Source organism: Electrophorus electricus, chromosome 2, assembly GCF_013358815.1.
Source record: "Electrophorus electricus isolate fEleEle1 chromosome 2, fEleEle1.pri, whole genome shotgun sequence".
NCBI classification, from domain to species: domain Eukaryota; kingdom Metazoa; phylum Chordata; class Actinopteri; order Gymnotiformes; family Gymnotidae; genus Electrophorus; species Electrophorus electricus.
In genome coordinates, this window is record NC_049536.1 from 3,635,343 (window position 1) to 3,655,145 (window position 19,803).

A 19,803-nucleotide genomic window follows, 5' to 3' on the forward strand; every position below is an offset into this window, starting at 1 on the left:
TTTGGCATCATGAGTCACTTTTAGAGGAATTTTGAAGTGTTTTGGTGGTTGAAGTGCATTTTGCACCAAAGGTCAACTGATGCGCTAAGGTGCGTGTTTCAAAATCACACTGTGTGCGGAGTTTTGAAGAAGTGGACGTGGTATGGAGACAAGGGTGACAAAGATTGTAAACACCTGTAAGATGGTCGGATGACATTGAAAGTAGAGTGAGCTGAAGTGTTCATACAACAGGGGAGTTGACTGCATTCCAGTCTCGTACGCTAAAGGCAGAGTGCCTTGCCCAGTATTCACTTCACCTTTCTGATAAACACCACGCTATGTTCAGAGAAAACGAAACACTACATATCAAATCCACATTTACCTTTCTTTTCATTACATCACTCAACAAAGTACATCAAGCTCGTAAGACTCTATTCTTCCCCTAATTAGAAACTATCAAATGAAGCCCTTCCTTAGACAGAATTTCCCCAACTGGCCATAAAATCAGATAAAGCAGATAAAATGATAAATTAGGACAAATTAACAAATTAACAGACAGCTCAGTTTCTGTGTTGATCTATTCCTGTGGGACTCTAGCACCTTTGCCCTGTCATTTTATTCAAATTCCCACCAGCACTAATTTGTGGAAATGGAATGGAAAGAAGTAGGTCTGGCCTACTATTATTATTGATATATCATAATAATGTATCATTGATATATCATAGTGTGTCTTTAATGCTCATTGATTGACGCTCAGAAGCATATAGCATCATGTTTTACATGTTTATACATGATATTAACTTCTATGTATTGATTTGACAAAATATTGAAAAATGAAATATATTACCCAGCCCTCTAAGGAAGTCTTTAGATTTTGTCTTGGAAATGTCATGGGAAGGTTAAAATGCAGGAAATGGAAGAAAAAAAAATCAAATCCTGGTTCTGCATTTCATTTCATGTTATCCTGTCTCTGAAACTTGGTGGAAGTAGTGTCAGAGCTATAAGGGCTGGGAATTAGTTTACATACTTCAGAATTGTAGCAAAAAACATAGCAGCAAATTTTCAACCACTTGCTTCCAGAGGTATTGAACAGTGCTTATCAATGTAGCAAGAGCATATCCCAAAACACATTGTGATGGCAACCAGGATAAACATGTGAGAGAGGCAAGATTAGGTCAAATTAACACTGAAAACTCAGTTTCTGTGTTGATCAAAACCTGTGGGACTCCAGTGCCCTGTCATTGTCCAGCAGAAAATAGTGGTTTATGACAATGTCAGTGGTTTGAAAGTTTAATGGACCAAACTTTTGTCCCTGAAGTGCATAACAGTTTTATATAATTATATTTATTTGATTCTGGCAAAAGTATACAGCAAGATCTTTTTTTACTATCCCAGTCATCTGGAAGGGACTTGATGTGGTCATCTTTGATAACTCATGGGGGCTTGTATTTTTTAATTACTCCATATAGCACCATCGTAAAGTTCCTACTTTCAGCCAGTTCACCAGAATGATAACTGCTATGTGTCAGGGACTGTGTGATAAGCCTAGCTCCACCACAAGCTGTGACAGCAACCTGAATCCCATTCCATCAACGGGAGTAGAAGCAAGATTTCTCCAGGCCATGGGGCATTTTGCCAAGTGTCAGCCAGTAATACTGTAATACTGATCGTGCATACTGTAATAGGATCTTACACTGTCTTGGACAAACACAATTCAAACTGCCTTTTTAACAGGATAAGGTAGTTTCATAATTAGAGATGCCTGGGAAGACATTCACAAAATTCTCCACCCAAATGATCATGTTTCAGCCCCTTTACCATCAGGTAAACCTAGACAGGTATGGCTGGTGGAAATACATCTACTATCGTGTTCGATCAACCACACTGAATTATAGTGGTCTAATTATTACAGGAACTGCGCATGTGCCTATTTATGTACAATCAAAAGAAACAGGAAAAACAGGAAATGCTTTGACATCTAGGAATGAATTCAAGTTGATGTTATTGTTCTTGTATACACTGGATTGGAATGTTTCTTCGTGCCTTGGCACACCACACAACAACGATGCAACAGTTCAGCGCACAGGACCACATAAGAGCAGACACACAGTACAACTGTGTGAGACAAGATGAATGCAGAGCACAATAAATACACACACGATACAGCGGCACAGTCAAACAGGACCTTGCACAATGACAAGTCAGAACAACATGTTGGTAGCTGGGTTTTGTTTCTTCAGAAAAAGTGTGGAAATAGCTATTAGAGATGGCTGGTGCAGTCAGAGTCACTACAGAGTGCTGTGCCCAGAGTTTGTGAAATAGACTGAGGGCTGGGGTGGGGATCAGGTCTGAACAGGTCTGAGGCCTCCCACCCCCCATCAACTTGTGTATAGAGGTTGAGGTACAGTAGCAGTGTGCCCATTACCTGTCTGTGTGTAGGTTGAGGTACTAAGCACAGTTGCCCATGGCTGGGTGTACAGCTAGTTTCAGGAGGTTGTGGCTGAGTTACACAAAACTGTCCTTTCTACACAAACTCTCTACATACACCACACCTAGGTAAAGTACATTTCAAAACATTTATCTAAAATAGTTAACAAAGGACAGTTCATATAAAATACTGTTAAAAGCCTTTACAGGAAAAAGAAAAGACTGAAGAGAAAAGAATGAGAGGAATACCATGGAAGACAGAATTCCAACATAACAGCATTGGAACTCTTCATGAGATAAACCACAAATACTCTCCAGCCATGTTAAAATTGTTAAGTATTTGAATGTTCAGTGGACTTCCAGGCAGCTTTCCGGCTGCTGTCTTTGCACTCTGGTGGTAACTCTGCCAGTTAACACTCCGCCACCTACACACAGACTTCAGTTGTTTCCCAGACGACCAGCAACACCCCGGCAACTTGCGCTTCACATTCAGCTCTTTCAGCATCTTGGTACAGAGCACAGAGAGGAAAGCTCACAGGCACCATCTGACTGCCTCCTGCTTCGCCTTCTACAAGGAAAGTCTCTCAGAAATATAAAAAGAACAAGCAACAGGGGTCACCTCGCAGGAATGTGGGGGTGGATTATGGACTAGCAATGTATTTGTCTTGATAAAGATGTCATGAATTTTGGATCCCTATGAACTCCACTAATATCCATAATTTTCACTGTAAGTGAAGAAAATCTGATTAAAAAAGGGGGAGTTCAAAATGTTTTTAAAACGTCACGGTATATAAAACTCAAAATGTTGGCATGTGTAGTTCTTCTGTGGCTTAAGGTACTAAAGCCTCTTGATACAGCTGTCTACACTATAGGAAGATGTTGAGACCTCTGCATAAATTTGCAGCACACTCCTCCAAATCTGCCTGCAAGGAAACTTCAGTGCTGAACAACAGCACCCTGCTTTGGATGAAAGGAGGCACTGCATGCGACTTAAAGGAGAATTTAACGAACCATTTCCATTATCGACTTCGAAAATGAATTGTAATAATAATTATATTAAGAATTATTTGATTAGTTATTAGTCAAGGCCAGATGTCATGCCAATAATTTAAAATAACTCACTCTGCACTGGAAAGATTCAAGACAAGACACTGAAAAGGTGTTTATATTCAATTATAGGAATCCCAATTGTAATTGTTTAAATGGTTCATCATCGCAGAGAAACAGCCGCTCCCAAAGCTCTTACTGATTTTAGAGTGAATCAAGAGGCAGGTAGGCTATTTATTTATTTCTTTTGTTATTTTACTTCTGAAGGCCACCTTTGATACTGACCACAAGGGTCAATAGTGTCCCTCAACTGTCTATTAGCTACCTGTTTGATTGTCTAGAGGACATCAATTTTTTCATTTGTCATAATTTCTGTATCTGAAGAATGGCAAAACTAAATTTCTTGTTATTATGAATGACAGACTACAAATGTTTTTCTAGCTTATGAATGAAGTTCTAGATCTCTAGCATGTATGGAGTCCAAAATGCTGCAGTAAGAATTCTAACATGTACGAGAATGCTTGATCTTACTTCAGAATGTCAGAATTACAAGCAGAGATATGTTGGCCACACCTGTTATGAGACTTTAGAGTGCTGAGGCAGTCTTTGCTTACTGTGTGCCTGGCCTTTGGAATTCCCGTCTAGTGACCTGAGGGCTCCTGACGGTAGACACATGTAAGAGCAGAGTGAAGACTCAAGTGTCCCAATTAGCTTTTACATAGCCTGTAAGTAGCATAATTATTTATGCCACTGCTGCATTCTATTCTCCTGTTCTATATTTCACCTTATTCTGTCACCGAATCTTTCTGTAAAGCATTTTATACAATGTGCGTAAAAAGAGCGATATAAATACAGCTTATTGGCATTATTTAGAGAATCATAACCTGTAGAGGGTTGGCGTTTTGTAAAAAGGTGTAAAAATGTCATGGGAGGCCAGGTCACAGGGGGTCACGGGAAGTCAAAGGAGACCAGCTCGAGGATGGTCAGGGTCAGCCTGCTTCGCCTCCAGGTCCACAAACGACTGGCAAAGTTGAGTGAGCGGTTCACCTGTCAGTTCAAACACAGGTGTTCCAACACGTGTACAACACATGACGGTCGAGAGGTGAGAAGCTCTTGATTTATGCAGAAGGGAAACCTGTCAGTGATGTGGTGAGCAAAGGCAGGCAGGATGATAATGAAATAGTGCGAAGGCTGAACGTATCTGCATGTATAAGGACCAGGCAGGTTCACCGCAGGACTGCTTATTTCTAACCTATTTTGACCATTTTGAGGGTAATGACTCTTGCTGAGCCCCGAGAGCTTGTCATGGCTCCGGTTATGTCTAACCATCAGCAATGTCACTTGTGCTGTTTTATTACATTTTTCCATGTCAGTGACTTTTAACTATACGTACAAATTACCAATAAATTTCATTTAAAGGATATGACAAGATCAGATTATCAACAAATTGGTGAAATGACAGATGTGTCTTACAAGAAAGGTGATGTCCAAAAGGTTCAGTACTATAATTCAAACATTCAGAAATGGGTACAAACACATATTTCATATTTATGTTTACATTTATTAACACACTAGAACACATTAACATTAAATCATTTCCAAAATCTAGTCTAAAATTCATAGAGAACATAGTATAGAGTTAATGAACCTGTTACACAGTTAAGGTCACACATAAATGGACTCTCATACTTTTGAAAAAAAGAACCAAGGTTTTGGTGGTTTGTAGAGCAACTTCAGCAAATTAACTCGACCTTCATGAGTCCCCCGACTGTGTTTAGCAGCCCGAGTACGAGCATCCAGTTCAGCAGGACGTCAAAAGCTCAGGCCGCTTTCAATAAAGCAGCTAGCTGGAGAATGTCACATGGCCATACCACGTTATAGGCTCTCTAAAACCACACAACGCTATTCTGCATGGCCTGGAGTTCATGGGTGAAAGCTTCAGCCGAGTTGGCAGACAGCACCCCAGACTGAGGTTGAAATGCATTGTTCAGTTATATTGAAGTTCACCAGGTAAAATCATTACACCAGTTTTATGTTTTCTGGCAACTTACAGTGGTGTGCAGTAAGGCCCTTCTCACCCTTCAAAGAAGGCATAACAAATAAGTGGATGGGAAAATAATATAAAAAAGATTTCATAAATAAATGAAGATAAACAACAACAACAACAACAACAACAACAACCCATTCATATAGGCTACTTGACGTATCCTTGGTTACTATAGGATGCATTTAGACACGGACTAACGAACATTGCTCATTAGCGTGCCTGTGTGGCCCTTCTACAGAGTTCTGTAAGGCTATTGGCCAAACGATTGAAATCTGACCAAGGAAATGTAAGATTTTCTCTACTGTGATGGCCTGTAGCAGCTATGGCACTACCAGTAAAACGTCACTATCTGTGTACATGCTGCTTTAGCCAGCTAACGTCAGAGGACAACCACGAGTGTGCTGAAGGAGGTGTTCAGAAAGCGTACCCGCTTTATACAACGCATGCCACCGATTTACATTCAGTAAATTTAAGAGACATCATGTGGTCAGGGTGCGGGCTCTCGTTTCCAAGATGAACCTTCCTAACAAAACAACGGCCAACAAAGATTGCAGATGACCAACATAGAGATGCTGCTCTATATGGTCTGTTGTGGTTGGTGGGACGTGTAATACATGTCTTTACCCTGGCACCCACCATCATCTTAGCAGGTAACAGTCCGCTCCTTTTATATCCAACAGATTACCAAATAGCCACACACGCTTGTAGCTTTTTTTTTTTCTTTAAATGACAGACTCACAAAATGAATAGCAGCAGCTCAGTTACTGAACTTTGGCTTTCTATAGTTACAAATAGCTGATTATGCTTACCCACACTGGATCACAAAAGCACAATCAATACCACAAAGAGAGATAAATATAAATACATATTAAATGGCCCTTTCTCCACTGAACGTTCTTTATATTGTGAGGCACTGAATAGAATAATACCCGTCTTACCACTGTTATGCTTTTTCATTGTACTAGAAGGTGCTCCTCACTGTTCCTAATAACAGTAATTGCAAGGATTAAGCTAAAATGCTTTTCTAGGGCACCTCATTAAATTTTCACTAAGCAGAGAAATACTCTTGCATCTAAAAAGCTGCATTTAGGCAATGGTCCAGATAACTGTGCTTACAAAATTTACAGAGCAATGATAGGAAAGACTGATTCCGTAGATGAAAGCTGAATTCATTGTTTATTTACACTGTCAACATGGTTATCATCTCCTTTCCGTAACAGAGCTATATAATTCTTAGAAACAGCAGGGGGTTCCTTCTCGAACCCATTACTAAACACAGCTAAAACGTGTAGGTCATCCTTCAGAAGATCTCAACAATCTGTTTTTGTAATTCAACAAACTCTTCATCGTTAAGCACAAATTTCTGAACCATTGCCTTGACCTCGCCCTCAGTGAAGCTTTCAAAGTCTTGTCTGTTTTTAAACGGAAGGTGCCCTGCCAATTCACAGAGGGCTACGTTGAAGGCGGACTCTTCTTTGGCTCCAAAAGAGGCCACTCGCGGCCAGACCAAGACGCGCACCCCGTGTCGCTGCGCCGATGGCACACCGTCGCTGTCGGGAGGGCAGCCTCGGGTGATGAAAACATTGTGCGCAATATTTCTCTCGACGAGAACGTCAGTGACTTTACAGATGTTTGCCACAGTCGCATGCAAATCCCGGCCATCGGTGTAAAACACGAATCCATTCGGGAAACGCAGACGGTACAGACCCTTGTCGGGGGCTATTAATTCGGCGGGGGCCCATTCAATTCTCAACGCGTGGTCCAGGTAATATCCATGAAGGTGTAGATGGTTAACAGACGCAAAGGCACCAAGACTGTTGAAGCCAACTCGGTACCCTGGATCAGCGCTAAGAAAGACAGACTCGATTCCAACCCGGACGGCTCGGGGCGTCAGGATTTGGGGGTGACAGCGCATGGGCTCGGGCACCAGCAGGCAATGCCCGAACTCCAGGGGGCTAACGTTCAGGATTGCCGCACATGCGACCTCAGCCGTGCCGTCTGGTTCAACTTTACGCACGTCAAACAGCAGCTCCTCGGGGTGTATTTTGTTGAAATTGAACAATCTGGGGTCGAAGCTCTGCCGAATGCTTGCGACGTCTTGAGGCTTCCGTCTCTCGGTGCCTCGTTTAATGTTCAGCTGGGCGACATATCCCAGCTCGCCCGGCAGAACCTTGGTCTCCAGATCCCCTAAACGATATCTGAAAAGCCCGCGGCTCATCTTGTCTGCCCAGGTAGACCTCAGGGTCCTGTCGAACCTAGACGCCGCTCGACTAGTGCCTCCACTAGCCGGGCACACCTCAAATACGAAGTCCTCGGGGCCGTAAGTGAAAGTGTGACGGTGAGCCATGTCTGGGCTTCTGAATCCTCGGACCGGAAATCATGGTTTCCTGCTGCCAGCTCTCAACCTACTCCACGTGTCCGCCCTAGTCACGACACGCTCTGCCCCGCCCCCTTTAGCACGTCACGCCTGCTGTGATTGGTTAGGAGAAAAGTACTTATTTCTAGTGTACAAGGGTGTTGTAAGTTGATGGAAGGTGTTCAGAAACAAAATGAATAATATTCGTGGAAACGACTGCGTAAACGACGTTCAGACGGCATATTCATTTTCTCACACGGAGTAGTCCATCGGCAATATAAAATATGTAAGTTAAACCTTAAAAGGCTTGTAAGGGCACAGAATGGTGATAGCAATAAAGAAAGAAGCTGCGTACTAAACTCTTACAATCTTGGTTACGTTTTTAAAGATAACAGGCTGCTAAACAGCAAAGTTCTTTCGTTCACGTAGAAAGAAAGAACATGACAATTTCTACAAGGATGTAAATGCAATAAATGTGTCCTCATAAAGGGACTTTGGCCTGATATAATAATAAAAGTAATGATACATTTAATATAGAGCTTTCAATTGAATAATTTACTGGAATGCAAAATACAGTACTAAACAAAGTGAAAAACAGTGCAAGTAATGGTAGTGAATTAAATATTTGGTCTCTTAACATGTGTGCTGTTCTTCAGAAACACTCCATTGTAGGAAGCTGGTGACTGCAACATTGCCCCAAATACACAACATCTCTGTAAAAAGCCACAATTCATAGTTTTATATCATCCCAAACTTAATTTAGAAATAAAATCTGCTATTAAATGAAGATTGCTGAGACTGTCAAGCCTCTGCTCTTGCCAAGTCGCACATTCTTATTTTCATTCTTCCACGCGTACAGTGGAACAGCTCTAAAAGACATTTCTAGACTACATCATAAAGTATTGCAAACGTTTTTCTTCGAAGACACGTAGGGAGCTTTGTCTGTAGGGATGACACTTCCAGTTATGGTGCGGACGTCCCATTGGCTTCTGCCTCATAACTCTTGATTAGCCGATACTCCAGAGCCAGGTCTAGGCAGCGCTGGGCTGCTCTGGTAACAGGAGCATAGCTAGCCTCACCCCCTTTAGCCAGCACAGAGAGGATCTCCAGTGCCTCGCTCTCCATTAGCTTCTCTGCCAGGCTCTTCTCCGCCTGTATCAGGTTCAGTGTGATGACCACACCGCGGTGCTGCAGGTCCTGGCTCTCGCTCAGCAGCAGGGCCTGCAGGATCTCCATCCAGTGACTTGTCTGCACACAGGAGAGGACATGGTTGGGGTGTATGAAACTTAAAAAAAAAAAAACTTAAAAAAAAAAAAAAAAAGAGAGTCAAAAGTCAAAATTTCATTCTGAAAAAGTTATATATATGGAAATCCGTAAAAGGAATCATCCTTCAACATATCTCGACTGGTGTTTTTCCCTTTGACTTTCCCCCCACACTCGGGCCTAATAAAAACTGTAGACCAGATATGCCAGAAACAATGCTGAAACAACTCACTGTACTGGGGATCCGTGTGCACAGCTCAGGCATATCTCCAGTCAGCACTGCCAGAGTTCCTGCCGCAGCCTTCCTCAGTCTCTCGTCATCCTCACCGCTGTACAGTACCAAGAGCTTCAGGCGGTCGCTATCTGTGGCCAGGTAAAGCTTCTGCACCTGTGGGAGCGGAACAACGTGAAACAGCCCATTCCAAAAGAAAGGAGGAAGGGAATTCTTGTGGTAGGTAACCAAAAGGCTTGTGAGTTACATATGACCTTTCTCTCTCTCTAACTCTAGAGCTGGGACGCACCTCAGGGCTTAAGACCAGGTTACACATGCACTCAGTGGCTGCTGCCCGCACAAGGTCATTCTCCTCAAACATGTAGCCCTCCACTTTAGACACAGCTTTCTCCTTAATGATCTTCTGCCTGGAGTCAGAAAACAGGTTTCTAGTTCTCAGTTGACTCTCTTTCATGTACATTTAATATAAAAAACAGAGACCAACACATGATGGGAGAAATGCAGCTCTTTTGGCATATCAGTGTTTGCATGTGGCTAGACCAACCTGATTCTCTCACTGATGCCAGCTAGGTTGGTGAGGGCCATCAGAGCCTCAAAGTTCTGCAGTAGAGAGCATTCCAGGGCTAAGAGACTGACCAGGGGACGTACCACCTCATAGACCTACAGCCACATAAAAAAAGCATTATAATGGAGCACCACGAGGTGTTTACCTTCTCCAAGCAAAATCTAAGATGTACAGCCAAAGTTATGCATAACCTGTGCATTTGCTAGTGCTCACCCTCTCTCCAGGGAAGGCAATCTCAGGATTCGAGGTAATGGTGATCTTTGCCAGTGCCTGTGCTGCTTTGATCTTCCCCACATCAGTGCTTTCTGACACCAGTGGTAACAAGGCCTGTGCAGATGAACAGTAATAGCAGTAATAACAGTATTGTGCAGTAATTACGTAAAGGAATGCGCGTGTGTTTTTGTGCGGTTTGGGGCGAAACGGTGCTGTACTTTTCCACCCCCTTGTGCCACCACTGTGCCCCGGGCCTCCTGTCGGTCCACCAGAGCCAGGAACACCCTGTCAGAAAGAAGAGTCGTCCCTCACAAGGAAGGACGTTTGAACCACTTTTAGTGATCGCAGTACATCCTAAAGTGGTCCACTTGGCAGTGGTGATCATCCCGAGGCTCTTGATGTAATATTAATCTGTGCCTCACACATGTATACAAGCAAGAAGGTTGATAAATAAACAGCCCGAGGAGAGCCACAGACCTGGCGATGCATTCCTTGCATGTCTCCGTGAGCGCAGGACTTTCTTGTTTTACCATGCACACTAGAGCCGACACCACTCCGGCCTCCAGCAGTTTAAGCAGCCGCTTCTCCACAAAAGGTTGAGCGTCCTACACAGCAGCACATGCACCGTCACTTTCCAGTTTACGTGGTACCAACAACACCGGGCCCAGCAGACCTGGGCTGCTGGCCTGGTGTTTGACCAGCAGATGGCCGTGTGCAGATACCTTCGGATGTTCCTCTGGCACATGTTGTTTGGCGTACTTGGCCAATTCCACCATCTGAGGATCTGGCTTTTCAACGTCGTAACTGTTGGTGCAGTTTACCAAAGTGGATCCAATCGCAAACAATACCGTCTTATCCTCAGACTGCAGAAAAAAGGAAAAATAAGAACAAATGTAAAAAACAACAAGAAATTAATACATAAATAATTGAGTGGACTAAAAATAGTTAATCCCATAATTTTAAACGTGATTACACCTTTCCTATACAACTTATATAACTACATATAACCGTTATAACTGCATATAATTATAACTACAGTTGTGGCAGTCATCACTGCATTGCCTCAAAAGGGCTTCACAGGCAACGACATTGCTGCTAGTAAGATACCACCTAAATCATTCATTTATCGAATCGTCAAGAACCTCAAGGAGAGAGGTTCGATTTCAGTGAAGAAGGCTTCAGGGTGCTCAAGAAAGTCAAGCAAGCACCAGGACCATCTCCTAAAGTGGATGCAGCTCCTGGATCGGGTCACCACCAGTGCAGAGCTCAGGAATGGCAGAAGGCAGGTGTGAGTGCATCTGCACGCACTGTGAGGCGAAGGCTTTTGGAAGATGGCTTAGTGTCAAGAAGGGCAGCAAACAAGCCACATCTCTCGATGAAAAACAAGGACAGACTGACATTCTGCAGGAAGTACAGGGATTGGAGTAAAGTTATTTTCTTTGATGAAGCCCCCTTCAGACTGTTTGGGACACCTGGACAAATGATTGTTTGGAGAAGAAAAGGTGAGCGCTACCATGAGTCCTGTGTCATGCCAACAGTGAGGCATCCTGAGACCATTCATGTGTGAGGTTGCTTCTCATCCAAGGGAGTGGGTTTGCTCAAAATGTTACCTAAGAACACTGCCATGAATAAGCAATAGTATCAAACCAGGGCAGTGATAGCTCAGTGGTTACGGTGCTTGACTTGTAATTGAAGGGTTGATGGTTCAAGCCCTGCCACTGCTGAGTTGCTGCTGTTGGACCCTTGAGCAAGGCCCTTAATCCTCAATTGCTCCTGTCTAGGTTTGGGCTGCCTGACAGTATTCTAGCCCACACCTGTCGTTGACATTCCCTTTCGGTCATTGATGGCATAGCAGTCAACAGTAGTGTTCTGTTTTAATGTGGATGTGCGTGTGTATCAAAACATCCTTTAAGAACAACTTCCAACAAGCCAGATGAAGAACAATGCTTTTTCCAGAAATGACAGAGCACCATGTCACAAGGCAAAAGTGATAACCAAGTGTATCAGTGAACAAAATATTGAAATTTTGGGTCCATGGCCAGGAAACTCCCAAGATCTCAATCCCATTGAGAACCTGTTGTCAATCCTCAAAAAGAGGGTGGGTGTGAGCAACTCCAAGGACTGATTAGGCAAGAATGTATTGCCATCAGTCAAGATTTGGCTCAGAAGCTGATATCCAGCATGCCAAGCCAAATTGCAGACGTCTTAAAAAAAGAAGGGTCAACACTGTAAATATTAAGTCTTTGCTTAAATTGGATGTATGTCAATAAAAAAATGTAAAAAACCCCCCAAAAAAACAAAACAAAAAAAACAACTTTATGAAATGCTTATAATTGTACTTCACTATACCATATAAACATGTCAAAAAAACTGAGGCAGTAAATTTTGTGAAAACCAACTGTGTCAGTCTCAAAAGCTTTGGCCACAACTATACATACTAGAGATTGCATGATACTAGTTTTTCTGGTACCAATCCAATAGCCATATCTTGCATTTGAATGTTGCTGAATATTAATACAGAGCCAATTTCTTTTCATTAAAAAACAGAGTGGAGCTGTAGTTTGGTTGTTTATATTATATGCTCTTTAACAGATGTTATGAATGAAAATGACAGACCAAAATAAATAAAATTTAAAAAAACAAAAAACTCTGTTTACTAAAGCATTAAAATTTTTTTCCTTCCATTGCCTTACAGTCAGGGTCTCTCTTACTGGGATGATATTTACTGTCTTGTTGATCACCTGCTTGGTTCTCAACTTTACAGTAGTCACCCTCAGTGCGCACGCACACACAGTCCAGCTGTCACTGCTGAGTACACCGGCCTCACTCACTCACTCCTGAAATGTACACTATAGTTCGTCTGCATTTTTTCTTATTAGTGAATGCAAATGTAATTCCACATTAACTTAATAATAATAATAATAATAATAATAATAATCTTATAACTGTTCTTATGAATTTCAGATAAACACCCAATGCACTACCCATTAATCACTTAATGGGTAGTGCATTTGGTGCTTATTATTATTATTATTACTACTACAGAGAGGGAGAGACTGCCAGTTCTCTATTCACTGGAGCTCGGCTTAAAACAATATAAATTGTATCTGATATTGTTTAGAGAATGGTAATTGTTCTAGGGAAAAAAAACAAAAAAACTATGGCAAGTTGTTTGAATTTCAAAATATCAACTCTACCTCAAAACTCAGCAGGCTAATGGAAAACAGCACTTCATGCAGTTTGAATATACTAAGCCAGAGAGTGACTTTGTGAATTTAGAGAAGGCAAAACTTGCATATTATTTCATCTCTCTGGCTGTTTCTGTCTACTGCTCTTTCTCCTTTCGCTGACCCTGAACTTCCGTTACTATTTGCAATTGAATATAATATAAGAAAACGCTGCAGTTAAACTCCACAGTGGTGTATTAACTGTGCTCAAATTAGCCCAGCTGGTATCATGCGTCCCACTAAAACTATCTCATGCACTGCGCTTCTATAAAGCCCTGCTGTGCTAGTTTCAGGCTGGATTTGTCACAGTATCGGATGGTTTTTCAGGCTTTGTTGCCAACTGGCTGTCATTGTGAAATTTTAGATTACTGTAAACAGTGGCGATTTTTAATGTACCTTTAAATTATTATTTTTTTTTTAACATTTTCACATTTTTAAAAAAGCATATTTGCAATCATTGTCCTCAGTGGAATGTAGAATTGGTGTAGAAACTCCTATTCATAGGGGTGATTTAACCAGATATAACCCTTTACACAACAGTAACATATGCTGCTGTTGAGGAAAGTCACTTCACTGGTATTCCAAAAAAAAAAAAAAGGCTTTTTAAACCAGTTTTGAGTACCAGATGATAAACAGCCATTCCTTTATTGCACTCAAAATGTAGGCCTGGTTTTCCTGACACAAGACAACACTAGTCTGAGCTCTAGTGTAATTATGCTGTAATTAACTTTTCGTTAGATCTTTGGACTATACTGGCTCTGGCTGTTAATTATCCATTTACCTTAGCCAGATGAAACATGGCTTGAAGAGCATTCGTATCCCCCACCAAGTCCTCCTTGACATCTGCATCAAAGGTGAGGTAGGCCAGGCCCTCGACAGCCCAGCGCCGAGAGTTCGGGAGAAGAGAGTCATTACACAGCCACCTGGTGAAAAAAGTATTAGTATATGCAATAAATAAAGGCAACTGTTTAGTTTATACACCTCCATCTTCACACATGGTGATGCGATTAGTATTGTACCAGTCATAAAATACAGTGTAATCCAGGTTTAAGGGCCTGCACTAGTTCTTATCACATCAGTTTTACACAAAGCACACCATCTATGTGGGAACCTCACTGGCCCACAAGAACAGTGTCAAATTCCGTAACTGGAAGGATCATTTTGGAAGCCAGTGAGCGTGCACACTTGCTTGTGTATACAAGCTGAACTGCAGTGCTACTCATGCGCTGATGCTTGCTACAGGCACTTTTATCGCATGAGAGAATCCGTGATGCTTTAACTTTGCAGGAGGGGGAGATGTCTGTGTGTCTGTGCATCCAGGCGTGCTCCAGCCCTCACTTCACTGTTTCACTGAGTTACACCACTGAAACTTGGGGGGAAAAAAATCAAACCTACTTCCTGCACTGTTTGGCGAGTTTGAGAGTTGATCCCTCTGCAAACTGTTTCATGCTGAAGTCTGTGCCTCCGGCCGAGCCAAGTTTGCACAAGCCCTGAAACGCAACAAAATAGCACTGAAGCAAACAAAAGCAGAAAGCAACCCAAATTCTTACATAACTGTATGAGTTTTTCATGCATCATGTATATTTCATGCAATATACTATTGACACTATCGTTTCTTAACATTAACTTTTAATCAGTGCTTGTATTAATTTTGATAATAATTATGTAATTTTTAATTATTATTATTATTATTATCATTTTTGAATTTTACTTTATTTTTAACTTATTTATTTCAAGGTTTTAATATTTTTAATTGTGTATTGCTTGAATTATGTTTCTCACCTGTATTACCAAATTTCTTTCATTATCATGTTTATGTTTATTCTAAATGTACAATTTTTGGACAGCACTTTGAGCTGCAATGCAATAAGGAGTTACTGTGTGTGTTATACCACCCACATCATTATGCAATTTTATTAATGTCTAATCAATGAATGTCCTGCCATAATCAACTTATATAAGGAAACCTGTACCTAGAAAACCAGCGGTTTTAATGTAGCACTCACCACAAGAGCACGCACTCGTATCTGGTCATTTTCACTCTTCTTATAAAGGTCCTTCAGCAATGCCACTCCATTTGCCGTGATGAAAGATGCTCTCTTGGCCTTGCCGGCAGCATGAATGAGTGTCTCTATAGCCACCTGCTGGTGGGTGACATTCTCAGAGGCGCACAGAGAAATGACCGCCTCCATCATGCCTGACATCTCCAGGGTGCGGTTGCCCACGTCACTGGGGCCCTGCAGCAGGGCCGACACCGTCTGTATCGCACGCAGCTTGCTCTCCAAGCCTGAGCTCCCAAAGTGGTGCCTACACACAAAAGATGTTCTTAGGAATTACGTTCATGTGCACCTCTTTTAATCAAAAGCACGACATACTTTTTCCAGTCACAACCGAGAGGGAACAAATTCGTACTCGTTACATCAGATCTGCTGGAGAAGTGCTGTACTCACTGGATGTATTCCTCACACAGCTTGTTGAAGTTCTCCCGCTCTCTGTCACTCTTCAAATCATCATATAACTTACTGAGCAGCACAGAGCAGCTCATGGGGGTGTTGTCAGTGAGCGATGGACCACCTGTTACCTCAGGAACTGTTCCTGCCACTTCCAGGATCTTCTTAAGGCCTGTGGAGAAGACAATGGATTAGAGACACAATTCAACATCAGCAACTTCCTTGACACTGGGCAGCACGCTGAACACGCAATTTATAGTCATTTCAGTTTCGTTTAAATATGGTAAATTAGGTTGAGGGTGCATCATGATTTCCTGCATGGTCTACTTAAACTTCTAAAAATAAATGACAGAAGGTGCTGTGACCCATTCCTATGGCTCTCACCCTGGTCAATGACCCACAGGCTGAGGGAGTTGTCAGGATTCTTGTGAGATTTCCGGGGCACCTGTTTGACCAGCAGGTTGATGGCACTGTCGCGGCCTGGCCCAGACACGCTCGACGCAGGCAGCATGTCGATAAGATGCCGCAGCATGGAACGCAGCTCACTAGAAGGCTCTGTGGCACAGGTGCAGGGCACATATTTAAAGAACCCCTCCACACACACCTACATACTGGATGCTGGCGCTGATGTGGCAGAATTCATGGGAGTTGATAAAGGCGAAATTTGCTGTATTTTGTTTCTAAACTGCTCAACATGTGAGCCTGTGTAAAGGGCAGTTTCTCAGAAAAATATAAAAAATTTCACAATGACAGCCAGTTGGCAATCAAAAAAATGGGGTTAATGTTCACAGATTTCATGTTTTTTTTAATCACTGTTGCTGCAAAGATACAGAAAAGTGAGAAAATGAGGACTGCAATGCAAAGATTTGCACTGCATTTTTTTTGGCAAAGATATAAAATGTAGAAAAACGAAAACTGCATAAGATACCACTTCTGCCTTAAAGGAATGACAGCAAATGTGCACAAACAACTAAAAGAAAATCTTTACTACATAGTACTCTGAACAAAGAGAAAAATTTGAGCAAGAAAAACTTTAATTCTGCTACAGCCTCCTTTCATTTCATGGTAGTTAAAACAGGCATAACACCCTATCAAAGTGTACTCCTGTAGCTCTGTTGAACAGGGTGCTAGTAGCACAATGGCCATGGGTTCGTTTTCTAGGGAGTGTATGTACTGTAATACTAACAGAGCTTCTGCCAAATGCCGTAAAAAACACAGTAGTCTACTCTCTTACGTCAAGCTAAGGTTCACCTCGATTCAATCTAATAATTGTGTGAGGTTTTAATTTTACCTGAGTTCACATACCTATTGATTTTTCCTGGACGCTCACCTGGCAGTAAGGCCTCGTCCTTCCCTCTGACATCCTTTTTCATGCCCTCGGTGAGAGCCTCAAACATCACTTGAAGCAGATGACATGCAGAGAGGGACACTGCCGAGGTCGCTGACCCCATGACCCCACACAACCTGTCCATGCCCAGGTCATTGACAATGGCCATGGTCTGCAGGCAAAGGGGGATCTGAATAAATGACAGACGCGAGGGCAGGACACGAGAGCATTCGGTTAGAGGAGACGGGATGCATGGGATGGTGCCTCACCCTCGGCTGGTGTCCTGTGCACAAGCCAACCAGAGTTCGAAGGGCAGGGAGCACAAAGTCCTCCTGTTGAGACTCCAGCAGTTTCTGGAGGAGCTTTACGCCGTCATTCCTGAAGATCTGCTCTGCCCCAGCATCTTCACGAGAGAGCACCACCAGGTTCTGAGCAGCCTAAGCAAAACCACAAGGACTTCACGCAGCCATGGTCATAGTTTTTAAGACTGCTGCTTCAAACGGGCAAGTACCTTCTGTCTGTCTGAAGCCTGTGCAGAGCTGTTCGAAAGGAGGTCAAACATCTGTTGAACCCGTGAGTCTGTGGATGAGAGCTGCACAGCCTAGATGAACGAGAGCACATAGCACCAGTTATAATCTCCACAGTTTTAAGGTAAACACTGAAGAAATACACAAACAGGCAATATTTTGGGTGCTGTGGTGAAAGTACAGCTCTTCTATCGTTAGTGTTTTTGCGTGTGATGTGGAATAACAAGATACAGTGGATAAAGTACCTTCTGTTGGATCTGGGCACTTAGTTGCCCGAGCAGCTCTTGAAAAGCCTTATTCTTGGGCTCCAACTGGGCACATTTTTGGGCATCCAGAAAGGACTGATCCAGCTTCCCAAGCATATGCAAAGCCTGGGCCCGGCGGAACCTCGCCTTAATATCACCTGGATCGGTTTCAAGAGCTAAAGAAACTTTCAGTTAAAACATGCGTCTTAAAAGTTTCAAAACCACCCAATAGCAAGCCTCTTGGTCACCTCAGGGCACATGTTACCTCTCGTAGCATCGGCCTCTGCCTTGGAATAGTCCTGGAGTTTGAGATAGCACGCGGAACGGTTGCGATACAGGACGGCGCTTTGATCCTGACACGCGCTGAGCTCGAGCGCGCTGGTGTAGCAGCTGAGCGCTCCCTCCAGGTCGCCCCTTTTAAACAGCTTATTGCCCTCCTCTTTCAGAGCGGACGGGTCCTTAGTCATCTAACGAGACAAAAAACGAGGAATGGATATCACTGTGTAGACGGACCTCTCCTAACGCGAGTTAAGGACAGCTGATGTAACTAACGGACATCCACATAAGAGTTTAACAGTCTGCTTCACCCAAAACGCCTGATAGCTTCTTTTTAGGTTAGTATTAGTTAAAAACACATTTCCTAAAAACAGAGCTCCTTCTGTTCCAAATCGTATAATCGATGTTTATAACATACCATGTCACTGTCAATAACGGTGTAACTGCTTGATGGTGCCTCTTCGGTAATGCTTTACTCTTCTTACCTTTCGCTGCTCCAGTGTAAGTGTTTTGTGGAAAATTATCCTACCCAGCGACACTAACTTAAATTGCTAAATGGTCCTAAACCGAGTATATATGGATATATCTATACCTATATCTATATCTATATATATTTCAGATATCTAACCTAGCTACCTCAGCTAACAAATGTTTTTTTTTTTCTATTCTCAACCTTCCGGCGCACATTGATGACGTATTACGCTCAGACCCGCGAGGTATTACCATAAAAGGAGTTAGCCTGGAGTTAGATAGCCGGCTAGCTGTGTGTCTTCATAGTTATAGACTCTCTACACAGTCTAGTACCGAGTTGTGCGGACGTTTGCTCGGTGGGTGATGAGTTAAGTAATTATAGCTGCACGGATTACTAACTGGGGTTCAATAGTAGCACATTTGAACCAAAATGAACGTGGGTTTAGCGCTGCGTCCATTCTCTATATAAACCTCATCCCTCTAAATAGTTAACTTTTACACACACTGGGAGTTTGTTTTGCTTTGTAAAAAAGTTGTTTTATTTGAACAGCTGCCGGAGTTTATTTTGGGTCCCAAAGATAAAAAGCTTCTTTCTTGCAAAAGATTTTAAAAAGGATCAGATTTTTGCTGAAACCCCAATTTGGGGGTGTAGCCATGTACTACATTATACCGTTTGCTGGTTTCAAAAAGTACACACCAGTTTTGTGGTGTGAAAACGTAAAGTGGCCTTACACGTATCCAACGTGAGTTTAGACTTTCTCAAGTTACCATTCCTTTTTCATACCCCAGTGATGGTGTAAGTTTATGTCATATACTCCAAGTACAATCAGTCCTGGGCTGTAGCTATGAGATGAACTAAAACTGGACCACTCAAAGTGAGGAGCTGAGTTAAAGCTGAATCAAAAGGGGAAAAAACTTGTATCATTCTGTCCCTCTTTGCGGCAAAAATAGGCCTCCAAGAGAAGTGTTAAGACATGTTATTATTAGTTCCTACTCAGATACAAAAGAGAGGTGTGTACTCAAAGTGATCAAGCGATTGCAGGATGCCTTGGTGGCTCCAGAACAATCTTCAACGTATGCATAATATATTTCCTCTGGACTGTCTCTGCTTGACTGCCTGGGGATAAATAATTCAGTACTAGCTCAGCTTT

The 19,803-nt window shown here is 42.5% G+C and overlaps 2 protein-coding genes across 3 annotated transcripts; both read right to left on the reverse strand.

Moving 5' to 3' along the window:
• Positions 1–4,993: 4,993 nt before the first annotated feature.
• On the reverse strand, positions 4,994–7,903 carry gdpgp1 (GDP-D-glucose phosphorylase 1). Its single transcript, XM_027027724.2, has one exon. The coding sequence runs from the start codon at positions 7,845–7,847 to the stop codon at positions 6,801–6,803; it is 1,047 nt and encodes a 348-aa protein (XP_026883525.1). The 5' UTR covers positions 7,848–7,903; the 3' UTR covers positions 4,994–6,800.
• A 487-nt stretch (positions 7,904–8,390) lies between these two features.
• On the reverse strand, positions 8,391–18,855 carry unc45a (unc-45 myosin chaperone A). 2 transcript variants are annotated; one of them, XM_027027743.2, is made up of 19 exons: positions 18,600–18,855; positions 18,171–18,372; positions 17,906–18,081; positions 17,645–17,734; positions 17,403–17,570; positions 17,137–17,305; positions 16,191–16,361; positions 15,807–15,978; positions 15,363–15,663; positions 14,752–14,846; positions 14,138–14,279; positions 10,852–10,992; positions 10,607–10,734; positions 10,348–10,414; positions 10,130–10,243; positions 9,896–10,011; positions 9,641–9,758; positions 9,352–9,507; positions 8,391–9,104 (listed from the first exon to the last, which is right to left on the reverse strand). In XM_027027743.2, exons 1-19 carry the CDS (start codon positions 18,600–18,602, stop codon positions 8,820–8,822), a joined length of 2,814 nt encoding a protein of 937 aa, XP_026883544.2. In that variant the 5' UTR covers positions 18,603–18,855; the 3' UTR covers positions 8,391–8,819. The 2 variants fall into 2 exon arrangements, with proteins under 2 accessions (XP_026883544.2, XP_026883543.2); XM_027027742.2 differs by having other exon boundaries at positions 17,906–18,090.
• Between the last annotated feature and the right edge of the window lie 948 nt (positions 18,856–19,803).